Raw genomic sequence first — 21,414 nt, forward strand, 5'->3', positions numbered from 1 at the left:
CTTCCCATCTCTCTCTTGACCTGCATCCTTTCTTTCGAAGATCCCTTTAGTAACAAAACATATATTGCAGAGATAAATTTACGTAAATTTTCGGTGATGAATCACCAATTCAGCCTTGCTACAATTTGATAATGTCAAATTTGTACCCAGCTTTTCATTCAGAAAGACCTTGACTTGATTGTAACAGAAAAAGATATTATTAGATATATTAAATATATTTTTCATTTGTTCAGATGTCAAAATTGACCTCCTTCAAAACAATCTTCAATATTTCAATACCCTGATGTGACCAAATTCTTAAAGATTGGTTATCTATAGAAAATGGAATAAGTCGATTCGTGCTAATGGCATCTTCCTTGACAATAAACCTCTTGAACCTATTTTTTGTATCAATCTTACTCCAGATCTCAATCAAATTTTTCAAAATAGGGGTATCTCAAACCCAGTCAACAATTTAGAACACCATTTATAAATAAAATCTTGTGAACTCATTTCTCCTATTTTATTGAGTTCATCATCCACCCAAATGTATTTTTTTTCTCTAAGTCAAACAATACATTAATAAATCTCAATTGGCAGCCCTATAATAATTTTTAAAATTCAGAAGTTGCAAGCCTCCAAATTCAAACTTCCAAGTTAATTTTGCAAAGAAACCCTCACCATTTTACTATTTCATAAAAAATTCCTTACATTCATATATAAATCCTTAAAAAAAATGAGGATTTGCAATTGAATGAAAAAGGTATTGTAATCTGGGAAAAATGTTAATCTAATACAGTTTACTCTATCGATTAAAGTTATTGGTAACACATTCAAATCATTTATAAATTACTCAAGTAATGGCAAATAATTGAATGTACAAATTATTTAAATCTTTATCCACTCAAATACCTAAATACTTAATTCCTGTATCTGGCCATTTAAACTGAGTAACTGTTTTACACTATACAATTTCCAGTCACTAAAGGCCTAATTTCATGTTTATCCCAATTAATTTTTTAGCTGATATTTCATCATATTCCTCCAACCTTAAATGTAATTGATGTAAGGAATTCAAAGGATCAGTCAAATATGCCAAGACATCATCTGCAAAGAAATTTTATTTTATACTCCTCTCGATTAACTTTAATACCCTTAATATCAGGGTCTGACTGTATTAATTCAGATAAGGGTTCTATCACTAAAATAAATAAAGCTGGCGATAAAGGGCAGCCTTGTCTACTTGATCTAGTCAGTTGAAAAGGTTCAGTAACTTGTCCATGAGCCACAACTTTAGCTCTGTGGTTTCTGTATAATGCCTTAACCCAATTTATAAAGACTGGCGCTCTGTTTATTGAAGATGGCCACCATTGTGGTGTCATGAATGTGGATAAGGAGATTGTGGTCTGAAGCTCTTTGCCAGCAAGGTTTTGAAATGAGAATAATAGGTGGCCCTGAGGACTTCTGCCTGAAAGTCTAATGTCTCACTCCTTGATCTTCTAGTTATTCTTATCAACCCAGCCTTGGCACTTCTTCATAGAACAACCAAGAGTCTTTTCTTGGGTAACAATTATAATGGAATTCAGGGCAACCTCCGAGATGTCGACAGGGCTTTGACAGGTTGTCTATGGGGTACAGTTGAAGAACAGTGGGCTGTGTGTGTGGAGTTCGATAGCTGGAATGTTTATTTTGTAGCAGTGTTTTGATTGACATTGATAATTTGAGACAGGTGATGGAAATAATGGAGTGGTTAATCCAGCAGCTATTCCTTTTGTTGTGGCACGGAAGATGCAGAATTTTTTTGGTCCCTCATGTCATCAATGATAAAATCTAATAATTGATGAGGTGTTGCCAGGAGATCTTGTGTAATTTGTTAAGGGTGTTCGATAGGATGATGGTTATAAATGTACACTGTTGCAAACATTTTATCTTTTTAACCTCTTTATCAATCACTTTGCCAGAAGATTGGGTCTTTTCCCAACCTTGTATTGAAGTTACTCCTGACAATCAATCAGTCTCCATCCAGGATGGAGACCAAGATCCAATAGAATTGGAAGTGAAGTCCTGTTTGACCTCATCCAAAGTTGCCATGGTTGGGTCTCAAGCGCTAATGACCATAGATGGTTGGTTCCATGTTGGAGAGGGCAATAGGTTCAAAAGAGAATCATTCATTCAGGAGATGCTGAGCTCCCAGGCATTTCTGATGGGAAAGCTCACTTCATGAAGACAACAATCCTCTTCCCATTTGCAGACCCAGTAGAAGACACACCAGTTCTTTTCCAATGGGGTTAGGTAAGATAAAAACTAGACATGGGTTAAGAGTGAAAGAAGAACATTTAAAGGGAACATTGGGGAAAACTTCATGCAAAGTGGTGGGAGTGTGGAATGAGCTGACAGCTAAATTGGTGAATGTTTTTTTGGTATTTTGGAAACAGTTGGACCGATAGATAAATGAGGAAGGTATGGAAGACTAGGCAGCATAATAGTTCAGCACAGACTAGAAGGACCAAAAGGCCTGTTTCTATGCTATAGTGTTCTATGGTTCTTTGAATTGGCAGTTTCCTGGCCGTCATGTTGAGCTGTGGTCAATGATGTCAACATCAAAGCCTCTGAGTTCCTGACCAACAACAACGAGCAGTTCTACTCAGTCTCTGTTGGAAGCCCAGATCTTCCAAGTCCAGAACCTCAGTTTCAGGAGTGGAAGGTGGCGGTATGTGCCCTCTACTAACTTGGATATTTGACACCAGTGTCATCTGCTGATCCAAGAGCAGGGTCTTGATCCACTGGCAAAGTGAACAAGATGATCTGGTCACTATATCATTTCCTGGAAAAGGACCTCAGCTGCTAAAAGGATACCTGTTTATTTTTTTTTTAATTTAGACATAGAGCAAGGTAACTGGCCATTTTGGTCCACGAGTCCATGCTGCCCAATTAACCCACACCCCCGATACGTTTTTGAAGGGTGGGAGGACACCAGAGCCCCCGTGGAAAGCCCATACAGATACAGAGAACGTAAAAACTCCTCACAGACAGCGCAGGATTTGAACCCCAGTATGGTCCCGATCGCTGGCGCTGTAAAGGAGTTGCGTTAACCATCACATCAACACAGTGATTACATTGCCACTTATGGGACCATGGTCTGAAATCCTAAAATATTTATGGTTTTTTTATGTAGTCAGTAGGAGAGAGGTATAAAAGAAACCAATTAAACTTAACTGCTTCACAGAAAAGAGGGTCCATAAACTTTGAACAGAGTTCTAAGGGAGCCATAGCCAAAAAAAGATTGAGATGGGCTGGTGTAGACAAGTCACCTGATATCAAATGAACCAAACATTGTGGCAATCAATGGCTAGTCATTAATTCGACAGTGAGGCCTTCAAAATAATTTTTGTTCTTAATACTGTGGACTCATAGTTCAGTTGTTTCATTTGCTGATGTTATTTAACAGGGAAACAAAATGTAAAGATTTACCAAGTCGAGATGATCAGTTTAGCATTATATCCAAGCAGGTGGACCAATTATGGCAGAACCTTGCTTTTATATTTCACAAAGTTTTTCCCCTCCCCTCCCCCCCACACCCCTACTGTGTGGTACACAGATTGACTATGTTCAGTGCTCTGCATCAGCCATAGAAAGGTTTCCACAAAACACCTTATATTTTGTCTGGGTACCCTCCAAGCAGACAGTATTAGCATCAACTTGTTAAACCCCTCCCCCAAGTCTGTCTCTTTCCCTATCCAACTATCTCCTTTCCTCCAGCTCTCCATCCCTTTCCTAACAGAGAGTTAACCTCCCACTTTCATCTCTTCTACCCTCCCATCTGCACCCACCGGAGGCATCTGACCTGTTACCTTGTACTTCTTCCCCTATCCCTTCCTGCCTCTTGTCTTTCACCTCCGCCCCCCCCCCCACCACTCCAATTCTCCCAACCTTTTGTTCAGGCACCTGCCTGGTTTCGCTCAGACTTTGCCAAAGGTCCCAAGGCCAAAATATAGGTTACCCTTTACTTCCGATGGGAGTTGCATGGCCTGCTGAGTTTCTCCAGCATAGTAGTGTATTGTGCTCGACCCCAGACTCCCCTATTTAACTCCATTTATTCTGGTTAATTGGATAGAATCAATGGAATGCAAAATGGCAAACTGCAACATTCATTTAAAAACTGCAACATTCATTCACTTAAAAAGTTTCTGATTGATGAGATGATGCCAGTATCTCCCATGGAAATGGGCTGCTGGACATTTGGGGTTTGCAGATTTTATTTGGAAAAGGAACCTCGTGCTAATGTAAAGTGTATCTGGCCACCTGGTCTGCGTGGCAAGGCCTCTCTCACAGGCGTACACATATATGGACACTTCATGATTGTGAAAGAATCATCTGTTTTGTGAATTCAACAGCTGCTGCCTTTGGCATGTAAACTCAACCCTTGAGCTGACAGCAGCTTGAAACTCCGATTAACTGTGAATATATAGATCCTTAAACCATACAGCACTGAAACAGGACTTTGAGACCACAAGTGTCCATGGTAACCATCAATAACACATCTGCAATCATCCAACAGACCTACACTTGGTCCATTGTCTTCATTGCAAGATCACAAGATATAGGAGCAGAAGTAGATCCATCAGCCCATCGAGTCTGCTCCACCATTCTAATCATGAGCGAATCCATCCTCCCACTCAGCCCCACTCCCTGCCTTTGTCCCTGACTAATCAAATATCAGCAATCTCTGCCTTAAATACACCCAATAACCTCACTCCCATAGCTGCCTGTGTCAACAAGCTCCACAAAATCAAGACCCTCTGTCTAAAGAAATTTGATGGCTTTTATCCTGAAGTTATGCCCTCTTGCCCTAGACCAGTGGTTCCCAAACTTTTTCTTCCCACTCACACACCACTTTAAATATTCCCTAGGCCATTAGTACTCTGTGATTAGTAAGGGATTGCTTAAGGTGGGATGTGGTTGGAAAGAAAAAGTTTGAAAACCACTGTTTCAGTCATCCCTCATTGAACATCAATGCCATGGGGACAACATTCTGACCATCTACCCCATCTGTGCCTCTCCCTATTTTGTAAACCTGCAACACCAAATCCAGTCTCATAACTGAAGCATTTTATCCCAGGCGACATCCTGATAAACCTTCACTCAGTTTGTCATGCTCAGTACCAGTGATAACTAAAGCTGCTTAATGGCAGGGTCACTGACATTTCGGCGGTTAAAGATAATAGCACTTGGAACATTGCAGCACCGTACTAGCCCTTCAGCCTACAATGTTGTGCCGACCTGTGCAAACCTACTCCACAGTACTTCTTGACCTCACACCCATCACTCTCTATTTTTCATATATCCATGTTCCTGACTAAGTGTCTTTTAAATGACCTTATTGCGCCAGCCTCCCCCACCACCCATGGCAATACATTCCAGGCACCCACCACTCTCTGTGTAAAAATGAACTTACCTTTGACATCTCCCCTAAACTTTCTTCCACTCACTTCAAACAAATGTCTTCTGGTATCCTGGGGGATAAAAAAAATTATCTATCGAAGCCCCTCATAAACTTGTATACCTCTGTTAAGTCTTCTCTCATCATTCATAGCTCCAAAGCTCTATCAACTTTGCTTCATAAGACACTTTCTACAAACCAGAAATACCACAGCAACTTTCTTCAGTCATTGCACCTTGTTCCAGCAACACTGCACCCTACACTCTTTGACTTGCTGTGAAACTGCTCTTTTGTTTAATTATAGCAGTACTTAATTATTGATTGACTTGCCTGGATAGCATGCAATATATCTCCATGCAAGTGAGGAAAAAAAATCAAAACCTTTATTTTTGACCTGAATCTAATTGAAAAGCGAACACCTAAAATAAATAACTAAAAAATAGACAGATAAACAAATATATATATCTATATATAGACATATATATATGTCTATATAAATATATCTATATATCTATAGATATAGATATCTATATAGATATAGATATCTATATCTATATATAGATATCTATAGATATATATATAAATAGATCTCTCTCTCTCTCTCTCTCTCTCTCTCTCTCTCCCTCTCTCTCTCTCTCTCTCTCTCTCTCTCTCTCTTTCTCTCTCTTTCTCTCTCTCTCTCTTTCTCTCTCTCTTTCTCTCTCTCTTCTCTCTCTCTCTCTCTCTCTCTCTCTCTCTCTCTCTCTCTCTCTCTCTCTCTCTCTAAGTTCCTGAGAGAGCAATAATGCTTGTGATTCATACATGAAGAGTTCGCCCTTGTAACTGTAATGCTTGTTCTTTCAAGAAGAATGACTTTACGTGGAGTCAACACTTAACCCACTTTATTTTCCTTGAGCTGCTTTAACCAATTTCCCAACGACCTGCATCATATGTCACTTCCGGTCTCCACACAACCACGTGCATTGCATGCTGGGAAATGTAATTCATATTTGCCCGCAACCTCAGTTTAAATTCAGGCAGATGGACAATCTACCTCCCAGCAATGGTGATTCATGCAATAAGTGAAGTAGTTGAGCTGCCAGAAATAAAGTGTCAGCAGAATCCTATTGCCCCCAATAGAGCACCATTGTCCAACTTGACCTGAGAGGCCTGGTTGAGGTGGTGAGTGCAATAAATATGTCGTAATGGAAACAGGTTTTAGGGGAGGCTTCTCACCCCAGAACACCCCGAGCTCAAAATAAATTAATTACGTTAACAATTGATAATGAAATTCTCGAAACTTGATCTCAGAGTGGGATCAAATATATAATAAAGATTGTTTTGAGCAGGGACAATTTATGACATTTGAACAAATTGGGAATAAATTTGGAGTTTTAAATACATCCTTTTTCTGCTATGTATGGTTAAGATCTTATTTAAGTTAGGCCCAGCACTGACCTCATCACAATGTACTGAAATAGAGTCTCTGGTTCGAAAGGGGATCACAAAGAAATTTATCTCCAAAACATTTTTCTTAAGGTGGAAGCCCCTAAAAAAGAGCTGGATAAGTCAAGAGAGAGATGGGAATCAGATTTCGGTATAGAAATTGATCCATTTTGCTGGTCCGGCCTGTGAAGATTTGAGGAATCTCCTCGAACAAATTACCAGAATTTGAAACCCTCAGGTGCCAGAATTGTTTTTATTGGAGAAATTGGCAGAGATAAAAACTAAAATGAGGCTGTCAAAATATCAATTGAAATTTGTTAAATTCGTTTTAGCGGTGGCCATGAAATGCAGAGCCATCTGATGCCCGATTGCGTCTGACCCACGGGAAGTCAGAAATGCATAGTTGTGTCCCCCTGGAGAAGATTACTTACAAGCTCAGGAATTGTTACAACATGTTTTTAAGAATATGGAACCCATATTTAAGATACACTGGGATTAACCTTTGAGGATTCACCCCACCCCCCCCACCCCCACCACCCCAGACTCCAATACCACTATCTCCAGTATCCCTAGCGACGCTTATGTCAAGAATTTATCCTTTAAGGGAGGAAATAATCTCTGGACGAATTATGTTTCATCTGTAGATAATTAATGCTTTTGGAAAACAGATCATTTTGTCCCATTACATGGGAGAATTTCCTCTTCTATTTCTTTGTTCCTTTCCCTCTGAGGGAGGTGGGGAGGGGTCTTTCTCTTTTTTTTCTCTTTCCTACTTTTCTATGAAGGACCAGCATGGGGTGCAATTTTATATTGATAAACAATAGTGCAGAATTTGATAATTGTGATCATGTGTTCATTCTTCCTTCTTTGTACATCAACATATAGTTTGGTTTTCGTATTTTACACCATAGATCTGTGTGGTTGTTCTGATTTTGTTTGTTTTGTGACTTTGCATTGAATGAATTTTTAAAAAGAATGTATCACAATGTCTCTGTGACATAAGCGAGGCAGATCAGAGGAAGCTGACTCTGAACCCAACTGCACATGTACCTTGTCAGGCCACTTAGAGAGTGGATAATTCCTCAACACTCGGAGTGAGGCAAGATCAGAATCAGGATTTATTGTTATGAACAAGTCATGAAATTTGGTGTTTTGTGGCAGCTTCACAGTGAAAACATTCATATTATAACCATCGCACGACATTACTATACAAATAATGGTGCACGAAAAGTAAGGCAGTGTCTTTGGTTCATTGCTTATTCAGGAATCTGATGGCAGCGGGGAAAGAAGCTTTCCTTGTGTCGCTGAGTGCTCATCTTTAGGTTCCTGTACTTTTTCCCCCGATGGTAGCAGAGTGAAGAGGGCATGACCTGGGTGGTGGGGGTCTTTGAGGATAGAGCTGCTTTTTCAAGACACCACCTCATGTAGATGTCTTCGGTGGAGTGAAGTCTGGTGCCTGTGATGTCGCAGGCTGAAAGTTGGCGCCTCCTTATCAGAGAGTGATGCAACCAGCCAGACTGTTCTACATGGTACACCTGTAGAAGTTTTTGAGAGTCTTCAATGACAAACCGAATCTCCTTTGACACTCTCAAAGTATAGCCTCAGGCGAGCCAGATCCTTGGAGATGTTGACACCCCAGAATTTGAAGTTCTTGACCCTCTCTACTAGTGAGCCCTCGATGAGGACTGGTCATGTTCCCCTGACTTTCTCCTCAAGTCTACAATCATCTCCTTGGTTTTGTTATCATTACACCATTCAACGAGCTGATCCATCTCCCTCCTGTATGCTTCCTCATTGCCATTTGTGATTCTGCCGACAACTGTGGTGTCATCGGCAAACTTGTAGATGGCATTGGAATTGTATCTGGCCACTCAGTCATGGGTGTATAATGAGTAGAGCAGTGGGCTACTCACAAATCCTTAGGGGGATGCCTGTGTTGATGATCAGTGAGGAGGAGACATTGTTTCCAATTCGTACTGACTGTGGACTTCCGATGAGAAAGTCAAGGATCCAGTTGGGGAGGAGGGTACAGAGGCCCAGAATTTGTAACTTTTTGACCAGCACTGAGGGAATATGATGTTGAAGGCCGAGCTGTAGTCGATTAAGAGCAGCCGTACGTATAAATTGCTGTTTTTGAGGTGATCCAGAGCAGAGTGGAGAGCCAGTGATATTGTATCACGAAGATATCAATGTTTTGTAAACGGAGAGATCATTTATTTTATTCCCCTAAAATTTCTCCTTTCTTTTTGAATTTTATTACTTTCATATTTTCCTTTTTTTAAAAAAAATGTTTCAACATTATATTTGCTCCTTTTCTTCCGATTGTTTTCCAACATATTAATTTTTTGAAGAGGTCACCCATAAGTTGATCAACTGTTACTTTCAACCAACAGAAAAGAAAAAAAATAAATGCAAATGTTGCTCACAATTATAAGGTTTAAACACAAGGTAGATTTAAGAAGAAGAAGCTGAAAAAAAGAAACTTATTTTCCGGGCAAATTCGGGCTTGATAAGTAAAATTAAGGAGACTCCCCAGGTATTTTATATTGAAGCAAGAGAAAGAATAAAACCACTCAATGACAGAGGTCATTTCTACATGGAGCTGGAGAAAGGGAGGGAATACCTCAAAAAATTCACATCGGGTATGATCTCTGGGTAGAGAAGTGGTCAAATTTCATGTCCAAAACCTTCTTCAGAAGAGGGAAACGAATTTTCCAAAGACATCTTTTGAATTGTGTGTAACCCTTATTCCAGGTGACTCAAAACATTAGCAAATGAAAAGGCGAAAAAACAAAAATATACTGCATTTTCATGAAGTACTTTATTTTTCTGGATGAGAAATATCAACAGAATGGTTGAAAACCTTACCGTTTCTTCACAAGGGTAAAACACTCTTGCACTAGTGGGAATAAAGTTTTCCACATGGGTTTGTAACCACACATAAATGAAGGACATAAACTTGGTCACAGTTTATTTTGCTGCACTTTTTTTTCCTCAACTTTTTTTTTCTCTTTTTTTTAAGTGAAAAAGGCGATTGACCTGAAATCACGAGGAGTGAAAGTTCTTCCCAGCAAGGACAGCAACCACAAGAATTCTGTCTGTAAGTCTCCTTTCAAATAATAAATGATCTATCAACAATAATTCAGGTGATCATCGCACAAAGATGGTTTTGAGTTAAAATTCTGCTCACATTTTCCCAGAGAGAAGATTGGTAATGGGATTGGAGGTATGGCATGTCTTTTTGACACGTTCTTTTGGCAAAGAGCAACTTTCTGCTCCTCTTCCCTGCTTTTGGCCTTTCCAACTGTCCCATGTTGAGTACAAATTTGGGTCACATCATCTGTTTTACCTTAAATTTAAGTTATTTTGGGGGAGGGGGTGTGTGGAGAAGTTCATAATTGGTTCCTTGCCATTTCAACATCTGTGACCATCTGTGGCTGGTGGTGTTCATGTCTACACATGATTATAACCTATAGATATTATACAAACATATAAGCTGATGCTTCCACCTCAACACCATGGTCTTGACCAAACAATCAACTATCAAGTATTTTTTGGATGAGTTGGAACATGGCTATCACTCCAACAAGTCCACTTTTGACTTCTTCATTCAGGAAATTAAGGACCTTGGAGTTGATATCACTTTTAATGGTTAGTCTTCAAACTGGTTGAAATCTCAGATGGTCCATGGTACAGTTTTAATTCTGATAATTTGCAGAATTTATCGGGACTCTTCTCATTATTTGTATTTATTCTGCTTTCACTACAAATACAATTGGAAATGTGATAATGTTTCAAAATGTAATCCTTACATCTGCCATATTGTGATGAAGTATTTGGCAGCAAACAAGTTTTCAATGTCAACTGCAATGACTTTCAAAGAGATGCAGATATCTTAATTGCTTTTGTACTGGAACTTGGGTGGACATTAAGTATACAAATAAAATAAATGTCCTAATCAGGGTGTATAATTACTAGTCAACGACAAAGATTGAAAACACCCGACCATTTCTGAGTCCTCTTGTTGTCATGCCAGCTGATTGGATTGTTGTGCAGTGTCTGAACATGATGGTCACAGATGCAACCTGTTCTCGATCAGATCCCAAGATGTTATAATTGAAACATATTTCAAGTGAATCACTGAATTCGATATTGAGAAGAGTGCAGATGGTAAGGATATATTTCATTGCTGAGCTACTAATCAGTTAACATGGGGGTTACAAAGAGATAAACCTTCATCTGTTGCACCAGGAATTGAGAGATTATTGAAAAACAAAAGCTCTAAAGGCTGACATAGCCAAAGGGTGGTAGTAGGGATGAGCTCCGACTGCTCCACCAATGACATGCAATTCAAACAGTGTCTGACAACCAAGTCCAACTCTCGGCTTTCACTCCAGGCGTAGTTCTTATGCCTGGCAGAGCTTACAGAAGAGGCAAATGCAGGCCACTGGCATCTTGAAACCAGTTGCTCCGGATGTTAACCATGAATGATAACTCACCTAGGAGAGGAGAACTCCGATTTCAAACCTCCACTGCCTTGTGACTATACCCGCTCATAGTAAAGACCTTGGGAGTAAAGCCTGAGGAATTATCCGGAGTTGGAGTCATGATGGCGGCTGACTGCTGTACCCAGCGCAGGCACGGCAACTCCTGCTGGCACCAAACTGTATCGACTTTCGTCGCTCCTTTGGACCTGTCATTAGCATGGAATGCGGGGGTGTCCCACTGCACGGGCAACAGACGGATCTCCATATCAACTCTCCCCTGGCTTGCACCCTGGCAGGGCCACTCCAGCTTCATTTTAGGGTCAGGCAAACATGTTAGAAGTGAACAAAATGATGCCTTGACATTCTAGATGGCAGTTTCAAATGTGAAGTGTCACACAGTGAAGGAATTTGTCTTTTCACCCACTTCCTCTCCAGCTGACATCTCTTTGGGATGAAGTGGAGAAGTGTGCAGCAAAACCTAGTGCACTTCTGCATGCAGCGAATAAATGGCATCGCGAGGTCACTATCATTTTCCTCATGCTGACTGTTGGGAGGTAACTTTTTAATGGAGTCAGACTTAGGGTCATGAGTGTTAATCTAAAGGCCATGGAAGTTAAGGCTATGAATCCATGGAGTTACAGGCTCAGAGGGTGCCTTGGATTAAAGGGTCTGTGTCATTTTTGGGTGATAACAGGCAGACTCCATTGCCTACTCCCACTACTGTTGTACATGTGAATGTGCAGGTCAATTACAGCTGATCCAGTGAGTCAGAATGGACTTTGAATATTTCTGAGTGCATTGCCAATCAGACATAATGGGCTAATTACTGCTTGGCTCCATTGAGAAGAGACACCTCCACCATCCTTGGACATTAACTCATCTCACACTTAAGAGTTGAAACACAGAACCATAGGATGAGCTGATGGTCAGATCTCAGCAGCTTGAAGAGCAGGTTGGGAGTCTGGAGGTGCCTTCAAGTGATTGCTTAAATGTTACTTTGTCAGAGATTTCAACCAGAGATTCCCAGTGAATTTCAGCCCAACTGACGAGGTAGAAACAGCATCTGTGCCATTCTAAACTCAATACTGACAGGATTGCAGGCTGGATGCCCCCATCATTGATTTCATCTTTGACCTTGATGAGTTTGGGAAGGAAAAGGGCAGACCTTGTTCCATTTGGGGTTCAATCTAGATCAGAAATTGCATCACTACAGATTATTGACAGAAAGTGAAACAAAACTATGCATTCAGCTTTGAATAGCTCATAATCCCCAGGATGTTAATGACAGGGTAGTTGTTGTTGTTGCTGTTCGTCCTTCATAGTCGAAGATGACCATGACTTCAATGCGTGGGGTATAAGTCATGACTTGCACTTGACTTGGATTAAAGTGAGGGAGTGTTGCGCCGGTCGTCAGACTCTCTCTCTCACCCTGGCCTATCTGGACCCAGTGGCAAGACATAATCGAGACGGCTGGAGACAGGTCAGGATACAGTGGATAGCCAGCAGTGTTTTGTGTGTGTCTCACTGTGCCCTCTTAGCACTCCACAATGCATTGCTCAGAATTGCCTTTCTGCCCGTTGAACCAGAAATGGTTTCTTCTGCCAAGGGAGAGTCCACCAAATCCAGGCTTCACACACTGCCCGTTGAACCAGAAATGGTTTCTTCTGCCAAGGGAGAGTCCACCAAATCCAGGCTTCACACGCTAGGTAGACAGACCCTGAGTGTTGTGGGTCCACGGCAGTCCATGCAGTGTGCTCGCAAGCTTCCCCACCCATTGTTGGGCATCCTCATCCGCCTTTGCAGCCGTCGGGAGATGTCTCCTCTTCTACCTGCTTCATCATTGGGATGATCACCCAGTGGTGTAGTAATGACACCACCACCTCACTTGTTTTTGTCCGCTAGCTGAAGCGGTTTCCAGGGTGTGGCATGAGGAGTCAACAAGTGAGAGATTTTGGAGATATGTGAGGTCCAGTGATGTCCAGTGACAGGGTATTGATGGTAATGCCAATGGACATTAAGTGTTGGGGGGTGGGGAGTTGGACTCCTTTTTTGGAGATGCTTTTTTTGAATATTTTATTTATAATTTTTAAATCATATAACATCAATTATAACATATTCTTACAGAAACTATGTAATTGAATAAAAATACCCCCAACCTCCCTTATCCACCCCACTAACACCCACCCTCCTTCCCCTTCTACCAACTAATAAGAAAGGAGACCATCATTTAAAAACAATAACATTAATCTTTTTGGCTGTTGAAACCAAGACGCCCACCGGAACACATTGAAAGATTCAAACCAAGAATTTTTCAGTATGGGCTCCATACTTTAACAAAAAATGATATTTATCCCTCAAATGATACATTATCTTTTCTAAAGGAATATAGGATTTCATTTCAGCATGTCATTTTTGCATTCCCAAAATAAAGTCAGATTTCCAGGTGATGACCAAACATTTTTTAGAAACGGCCAAAGCTAAATGTAAAAATTCAATTTGATACATAATCAATCTTAATCCTAATGCAATCAACTTATCCCCGAAGAAAAACAACATTAGATCAAATGGAAGACTCACTTTTAATACTTTCTCCAAAAATAATTTAACTTGTATCCAAGTCGAATAAAAAAAGTACCTATGTCTTCTCCACATCTAAAACACAAATCCGAGGAAATTAAATTAAATTTCTTTAATTTTTTGAGGGGTTAAGTATAGTTGATGTATAAAATTATATTGTACTAATCTACATCTTACATTTATAACCTTCATCATACTATCCCTACATAAATTCCTCCAAACTTTTTCACATATCCTACTGTTCAATTCAGATTCCCATTTTAATCTTGATTTATGAACATTTAACTGAGACACTTTATTTTGCAATAACTTAAACATTTCAGAAATAAACTTATTTGCTTCTTCTTTAGTAAGTCATAATTCCAAAGCAGATCATCCAGGTAATTTTAAACTATGACCTAATTTTTCCAATAAAAAGGTTTTAACTTGATAATAACAAAAAAAAATATTACTAGGGATGGATATTTTTCCTTCATCCAATTAAAAGATGCAAACTTCCCTGCTTCAAAACAATCTTCAATTTTTTAAAATCCCCAATTGATTCCATATCTTTAAAAACTGGTTATTGGCAGTAAAAGGAAATAGTTTATTTTGACATAAAGGCATTCTCACTGAGTTCTTTCCCTTTCCATCTGTCTCATAATCAATTTTATTCCATATTTCAAATGAAATGCTTCAATATTGGTGAGTCTCTACAGATTAACAATTTTGAATTCCATTTATAAATAAATTCTGACATAAATTTCTCATCAATTTTATTTAACTCTATATTTCCACATATTGAAGGTTTATTTAAATTAAACATTCCATTAATAAATTTCAATTGTGCAACTTTATAATAATTCTGAAAATGTGGAAGTTGTAAACCACCCAATTCAAATTTCTAAGTTAATTTCTCCAAAGGTACCCTATTCATTTTCCATTTTCATAAAAAAAGTTCCTAACAATTGAATTAAGATCTTTAAAAAATTTTTTTTGAGGTATTGAACAAGGAATAGATTGAAAGAGATATTGAATCCTTGGAAAAATATTCATTTTAATACAGTTCACTCTGTCTATTAAAGTAAGGTAAGTCATTCCATCTATTTAGATCATCTATCATTTTATTAAATAATGGAACATAATTTAACTTATACAAATTATCAAAATTTCTATCAATTCTAATACCGAAATATTTAATCGGATTTTGTGTCCACTTAAATTGAGCTACTCATTTACACCGATCATTATCTCCTTCTACTCATGGCATAACTTCACTTTTATCTCAATTAATTTTGTTACCAGATATTTCTCCATAATCTTGTAACTTTTTATATAAAGAAATTAAAGAATTTTCAGGAGCTGTTATATAAATTAATACATCATCTGCAAACAAACTAATCTTATATTCTTCCTTATTAACTCCTTCCTAACCCATTTTACATAGAATTTAAACCCTTAATAACTTATTTCCACATAAATAGTGAATCTAAATCCTTTTGAGCTTGCCAATTCAAAGATGGAAGTTGAAGTTTCTGTAAAAATTCATTAATTTCTCCTTCATTATTCAGTGATTGAGATGAATATAATTTAGTGTAATACTCTCTAAATGAATCATTTATATCCAGTGGATTATAAGAAATTTTGGACTTATTTTTGACAGCATTAATAGTCCTTGATGCTTTCTCTGTTTTCAGTTGCCAAACTAATACTTTATGTGCTCATTCTCCTAATTCATAATATTTTTGTTTAGTTCTATCAATTAATTTCTCAGTCCGAAATGTCTGATTTGAATTTTCATGCATTTTTCATTTATCAACTCCAACCTCTCTTTTTCAGATTTTTTTAAATTTTTTTTTCATTTTCATTTCACATCTTGTGATCTCAGAAACATCTGCCATTCTCCAATTCGCACATGACGGTGGTCACCCTGCCATCTGAGTTCTCTGGAACGACCTGGCTGAGCTTTTTTTGACTTCTTGAAACGTGCATCATTCGGTCACCTCTCTGATCTCTCTTGAGCTGGCTCACTGGCAGGTTTTGAAGAATTCTACAGTGCAGAGACAGCTTCTTCTATCCCACCCTCTTCCACATTGACACTGATCTCTATCACATTAATCCCATTAGTCTGTGACCCTTTCCACCTTTTGTAACGGTCCAAATGCCATTTAAAGATTATAATTACATGTGCTTTCACTGCCTCCTCTACTATCTAATGGCTGGAACAGTATAAATACTCTAAGTGCTGACATCCTAAATCTTATAATCATTGCCTCAGAATGTGAAAGTAAGTGTACCAAAGACCTTCACCACCCTCTCCACTTTCAGGCATTTGAACCCCGAGTTCTTTCTGCACATTACCTCTTAAAAAGCCCCTTATATTTTACATATCTGACCATAATTTGACTCCGTCAATGCATTACCTTAAACTTATTTGGATTAAAATCCATCTGCTGTTGTTCCACTCCACTGTCCAGTTCACCCTTGTCCCGCTGTATGCCTTGACAACCTTCTTTACTATGTATAACTGTATCAATCTTGTATTATCAATCATACAAGCTGAATTCTCTGTTAAGTTATTTATAACCATTATACACAAGATAAATTCCATCACTGGTTCATGTGGAACACCACTTGTCATAGATTTAATCTGCAAAACACCCATCCACTGTTTGAGTTTACTGAAGAGGTCCTGATGAAGAGCTTTGGCTCATAAACATTGATGATTCTTTCTCTCCCATTCATGTTGCGTGTCTCACTGAATTCCTCCAGCAGATTGTGCTTGGCTTCAGATTTCAGTATCTGCAAGAGGTCCCAGGTTCCAATCCCGGATGAGCCCCCATAAAATGTTATGAGTCCAGAGGACCCATAAACCCAGCAGCAATAGATATTCACCAAGACAAATGGTTACTTAAACACTAGTTGGTTTTAATTATTTTTAAACATGAACACAGAATCAAACTTTAACTTATCTATTATTAACTTAACTTAAAATAACTTAACCCCCCTTTTAATACTAAGCACACGTGTATGTAATGTGTGTGTAAGTTCAGAAAAGTTCTTTGGTTCACCCAATCTCACTTCTCATTCGTCCAAGTTCACTTGTTGAAGGCAATTCTTATATTGTGCACATAATTTAACATGTATAAAGTTCACCAGACTTTGGTGCTCGAAAGGTAAATGGTTACCACTCAGGAAGGTTCTTGTTGGTTTTCAAAGAGAGATGTGTTGTTCCAGGACATCCACAACTGATGTACTTTCATCATTCACCTCAGTGTATTGCTGAAGAAATATGCCCCCTCAGGGTTCTCCAGATGATAACCTCTTTCTTTCAGGTCACCACAGAGTTCTTTTTTGTTTCCCTTATTCTAAGTGAAACATTAGACAGCCAGTCCTCTCCTCTTGCATGAACTACAAGGGCTTCGACCAGGCTGTCTTCCAAAGCTTGCCATCTTGTCCTGTTCCAGTCCCAATAACTTCTTGCTGGTTGTAACACTGTCAAGTGATCTCTGCTTCTCTCTCTCTCAATCTCTCACCTTCTAAGACTGAGAGAAAGCCTGTTTGACTCTCTCTGCTTGTAAAAACCACATGACCCTCTCACAACTGCAAGTTTCCTGCAAACAATAGTGGAGCCAGCATTCTCTTTCATCTGTTGCTTTTGGGTAAACAAGAATCCATTAGTGACCTCTCTGAGCACTCTTCAATGCTCTTGCAAAAAGATGTGAGAAGCCACTATGTCCTCAGTATTTTGCATGTGACCTACCCTAAAAATCCTCTCCAAATTTATCTCCCCAAAACATTTCTAGATAGCCTGTTGCACCTATGTGTTTCCCAAATCTTCCCCATAACACCAAGCTCGTTTTGGATCCAACTTGCCAATGCACCTCAGATTCCTTGTGCCTTTTCCACTCAAGACCCGCCCACCTTGCAGCATCTTGTCAAAAAAGCTTTGAAGGCCATGCAGACCATACCCACCACTCTCCCCTCATTAGTTATCTGAGTGGTCTCCTCAAAGAAAACTCAATCAGAAACATGAGACGTGATCTCCCCCACACAAAACTGCAATGACCCCCACATAATCAGTCCCCAGTTTCCCAAGTGAACATAGATACTATCCTTGAATCTTCTCCAACAAATTCCCTTTTTTTGATGTTTGGTACCATAATTGCAGTGACTTGGAACATTTCACCGCATTAAAGATAATATGTCAACACCAATTATTGAGGCAGCCTTGTCAGGATTTGTATTGATGAGAAGATCAGGAAGAGTACCCTCCATAAACTCCCTTCAATGCTCTCTAAGGAAATAACAAATGCATCCATGCAATGTTAGTGAATAAAAAATACCGGAATTCTGTGCTACCTCAACAGGAGTGATATTTAAAGAATCTACTTCCCTGACTCTTATTGCCATTGAGTGCCGTGCACAGTGACCCCTGTGCCTCTGTCACAGCTGCCCTTATTTTCGGCAGCTCCCTGGGATTTTGGAGTCCACTGGTAAAGGTAAAAGTTCCATTATTGTCATTTAGAATGTAACATACATGAAATTCTTTAATGTTGTCTATCGAAGTGAAGACATAGAGGCACCACTTTGTCCAGTGCGCACAGAAAGGAGGGCCCAGCAGGGAATGAACTCGCAAACCCTGGTTTACAAGACCAGTGCTTTAACCACTGAGTGGGAGCCTCACAAGTCTTATTCATTGGCCTCACCTATAGAACATTCCAGTCATTTTACTGATGAAATCAAACATCAGAGAGTTGGAGATATCTGAAAGCATTTGCAATGTACTTCAATAATTGGATCAAAGTAACAAACAACAAGATTTATTCAATAACACCTTAAGCTGGAAGAAATTTTCTTTTTTTTTCAATTAAAATTAAGAAAAAACAGTGAGCTAACCTACTGAAACTAATAGTGTTCACTCTACTAATCTGTCATGTGAAGTGGTGTGTTTGTGACTTATTTCATAGCATCAGGACTCCATCACTGGAGTCAGCGGAGCTGAGGGATCTGACTTCATCCATGGCATCAGCCTTGTAGTGGAGTTTAAGAGGAGTCCAATATCAGAGTGCATTCAGGAGAATTCTCCCAGCAACTCACCGAAGATCGGAATCTTGAACATGGAGTCATTTATGTAGGGAACTGCCATTAGTCCAATGGCTTCCCCCAAACCCACGTGACAAAGAGTCAAGTTTATTGTCATCTGATTGCACAAGTACAACCCAACGAAACAGTGTTCTCTTGTCCTCGGTGCAAAACATACAGACACACAACCCGACTTAACACCTGTACAGACAAACAACACATGCACAGGTCAAGCACTTCATTGATACAAATAAATAAATAGATAGATATTGTTTGGTACATATGACAGTCTCAGATGGTTAGTGTGAGCCATTCCTGTGGTCATTCAGCATCCTCATTGCCCATGGGAAGAGGCAGTTGTTTCATCTTGTATTTGTATATGTGAGTTCTTTGACAACACATGGATGAAGGAAAAGGTTCTTTACAGTTGCTGTAAACAGCACCATGAGGCAGGCCTTGAAGTTGCAAGCCTCCATTACAGATCTGCATACTGTGTGTTGGCCCCCTGCTGGCAGCCAAGTCTAATCAAACAGTAACTATGATCAAGGCCTTGCTAGTGGCCATGCAAACATGATCACTATCATTACATCACTTCAATGTTCCTTTCATTCTTCTCCACACAAGTAAAAACTTCCTTCATTTAAACAACTTTCTTTCTTTCTTTCCCACTGTCTACTCTTCATTCCTTTCCATCTTTTTTTGGAGATTGAAGGGACAAAATGAATAATCGTGCACTGCCAACCACATGGTCAAATTTAACCCCAGCCCAAATAATACAAATGCAGGACTCCTTTATTGTAAAGTACACAAAATGTGTTTTCAGGTCCAAGTTTATTATCATCTGACTGGACACATATAATCAAATGGAATAGTGTTTCCCCAGATCACAGTGCACACACATACACCCACAATGCACAGCACATAATCATGTCTATATATAAAGATATAATATATTTATCTATTTATATATTTATATATTTAGAATAATTTACTCATTTCATTTACAAGAGATCCAAGGTCACACGACACTGTTCATCAATCTCAGAAGCTGTGAGAAGAAGTTATTTCCCAGCCTGGCAGCCCAGATTTTTACGCTCCTCTATCTTCTCCCTGATGGTATAGATTACCTTACTGTGTGATGGAAGGTAGGGACCCTCAGTAATTCTTTCAGCCTGACTTTTTAGGCAACTCTCCTGATGAATGACCTCAGTCGAGGAAAGAGACCCCAGGGAGCTTCTCGGCCATGTTCATGATCCTCATTACTGAGTTTTGGACTGAAGTGTTGCAGCCACCATACCACACAATTACATAGTCAGAAAGGACACTCTCTATTGCATTCCAGTAAATCGTTATCAAGATGAGGACCAGTAGTTTTGCCCTCCTCAACCTTCTCTGGAAGCATAGGTGCTGCTGTGCTTTCCTGACTAATAAGGTGGTGATGTGGACGAAGATAGGTTGTCCATTATATACAAAGGAATTTATACTGTCCACTCTCTACAATGGAGCCATTGATGTGGTTGAATTGTCAGTGCTCAGCCTTCATTCTCCTGAAGTCCATAGGTAGCTTCTTTGACTTGCCCTTGTTCAAGTTATTATTCCCAAACAATTTTCCAAGCCTCCCAACCATTTTACAAGCCTCCTAATCTGATTTTTGTAAGCTGACATCATTTTGTTCAATGAGGTCAACTACTGTTGTATCATCTGCAAATTTGATGATTCTGTTTGAATTGAATATGGCAGTGCAGTCATGAGTCAACAGTGTGTATAGTAAGCACACAGCCCTGAGGTGTGGCAGCACTCAGTGTGATGGGACTCCTCTGTTTGCCTGCCAAGACACACAAAGTACGTCTTATACCATCTTCCCTCCCAAGAGGAGATAAGAAAGCAAAAGCGAGTCCCTTCAGAGGCCTCATGTCTGTGGATTCCACCACCTCCTCTGACAGTAAAACTTTCTGTGCCCCCATACCCTGTCCATTCCTGCAGTGAACCCGAGTTCCAAGTGTTTGAGTCACTCTCCGTGGCCCCTGGTCCCCAACCCCCAATGTGATAAGGGAGCCCTGCTTTACCCTTATGGATCCCGAGTTCTTATGAGCCGGTCTCCAGCAGACCATGGCCTGGTGTGAGTCCTTCAGCCCCCGAGCCCCTCACTTGTTTGCGGTAATGGTCCCTCGGGCTTCTCCTTCTTACGATCAGGGGAGATGTTCTCCCACTCTGCAGCCCTGTGTATCCCCCCAGAGGCTACAACCCTGGTGGTCTGGGCTGCCAAGCATGTGTACCGCCATGTGGCATGCAGAGCTCCACTGGCCCCATTCTAAACCTGCACGGGGCCAATTAGGTGAGATGGCGGGGCAGGGAGGGCCCCGTGGAGGAGCACCAAAAGAGACATCATTCCACTTTGTAGTTAAGTGTGAACTTATTTGTGCATCCAGTATACTTTGCAAT

At 39.8% G+C, this 21,414-nt stretch overlaps 1 protein-coding gene across 1 annotated transcript in view; it reads left to right on the top strand.

Annotated features, from left to right (window-relative positions):
• The window catches only part of LOC138736174 (CUB and sushi domain-containing protein 1-like), a 2,349,200-nt gene that overhangs the window by 1,298,424 nt on the left and 1,029,362 nt on the right, over window positions 1–21,414 (top strand). Inside the window, exon 8 of the mRNA XM_069885244.1 lies at window positions 9,867–9,944. Coding sequence (XP_069741345.1) covers window positions 9,867–9,944 — 78 coding nt within the window. The remainder of the gene's footprint in view (window positions 1–9,866; window positions 9,945–21,414) is intronic.

This window comes from Narcine bancroftii, chromosome 6, assembly GCF_036971445.1.
Source record: "Narcine bancroftii isolate sNarBan1 chromosome 6, sNarBan1.hap1, whole genome shotgun sequence".
Classification (NCBI taxonomy): Eukaryota; Metazoa; Chordata; class Chondrichthyes; order Torpediniformes; family Narcinidae; genus Narcine; species Narcine bancroftii.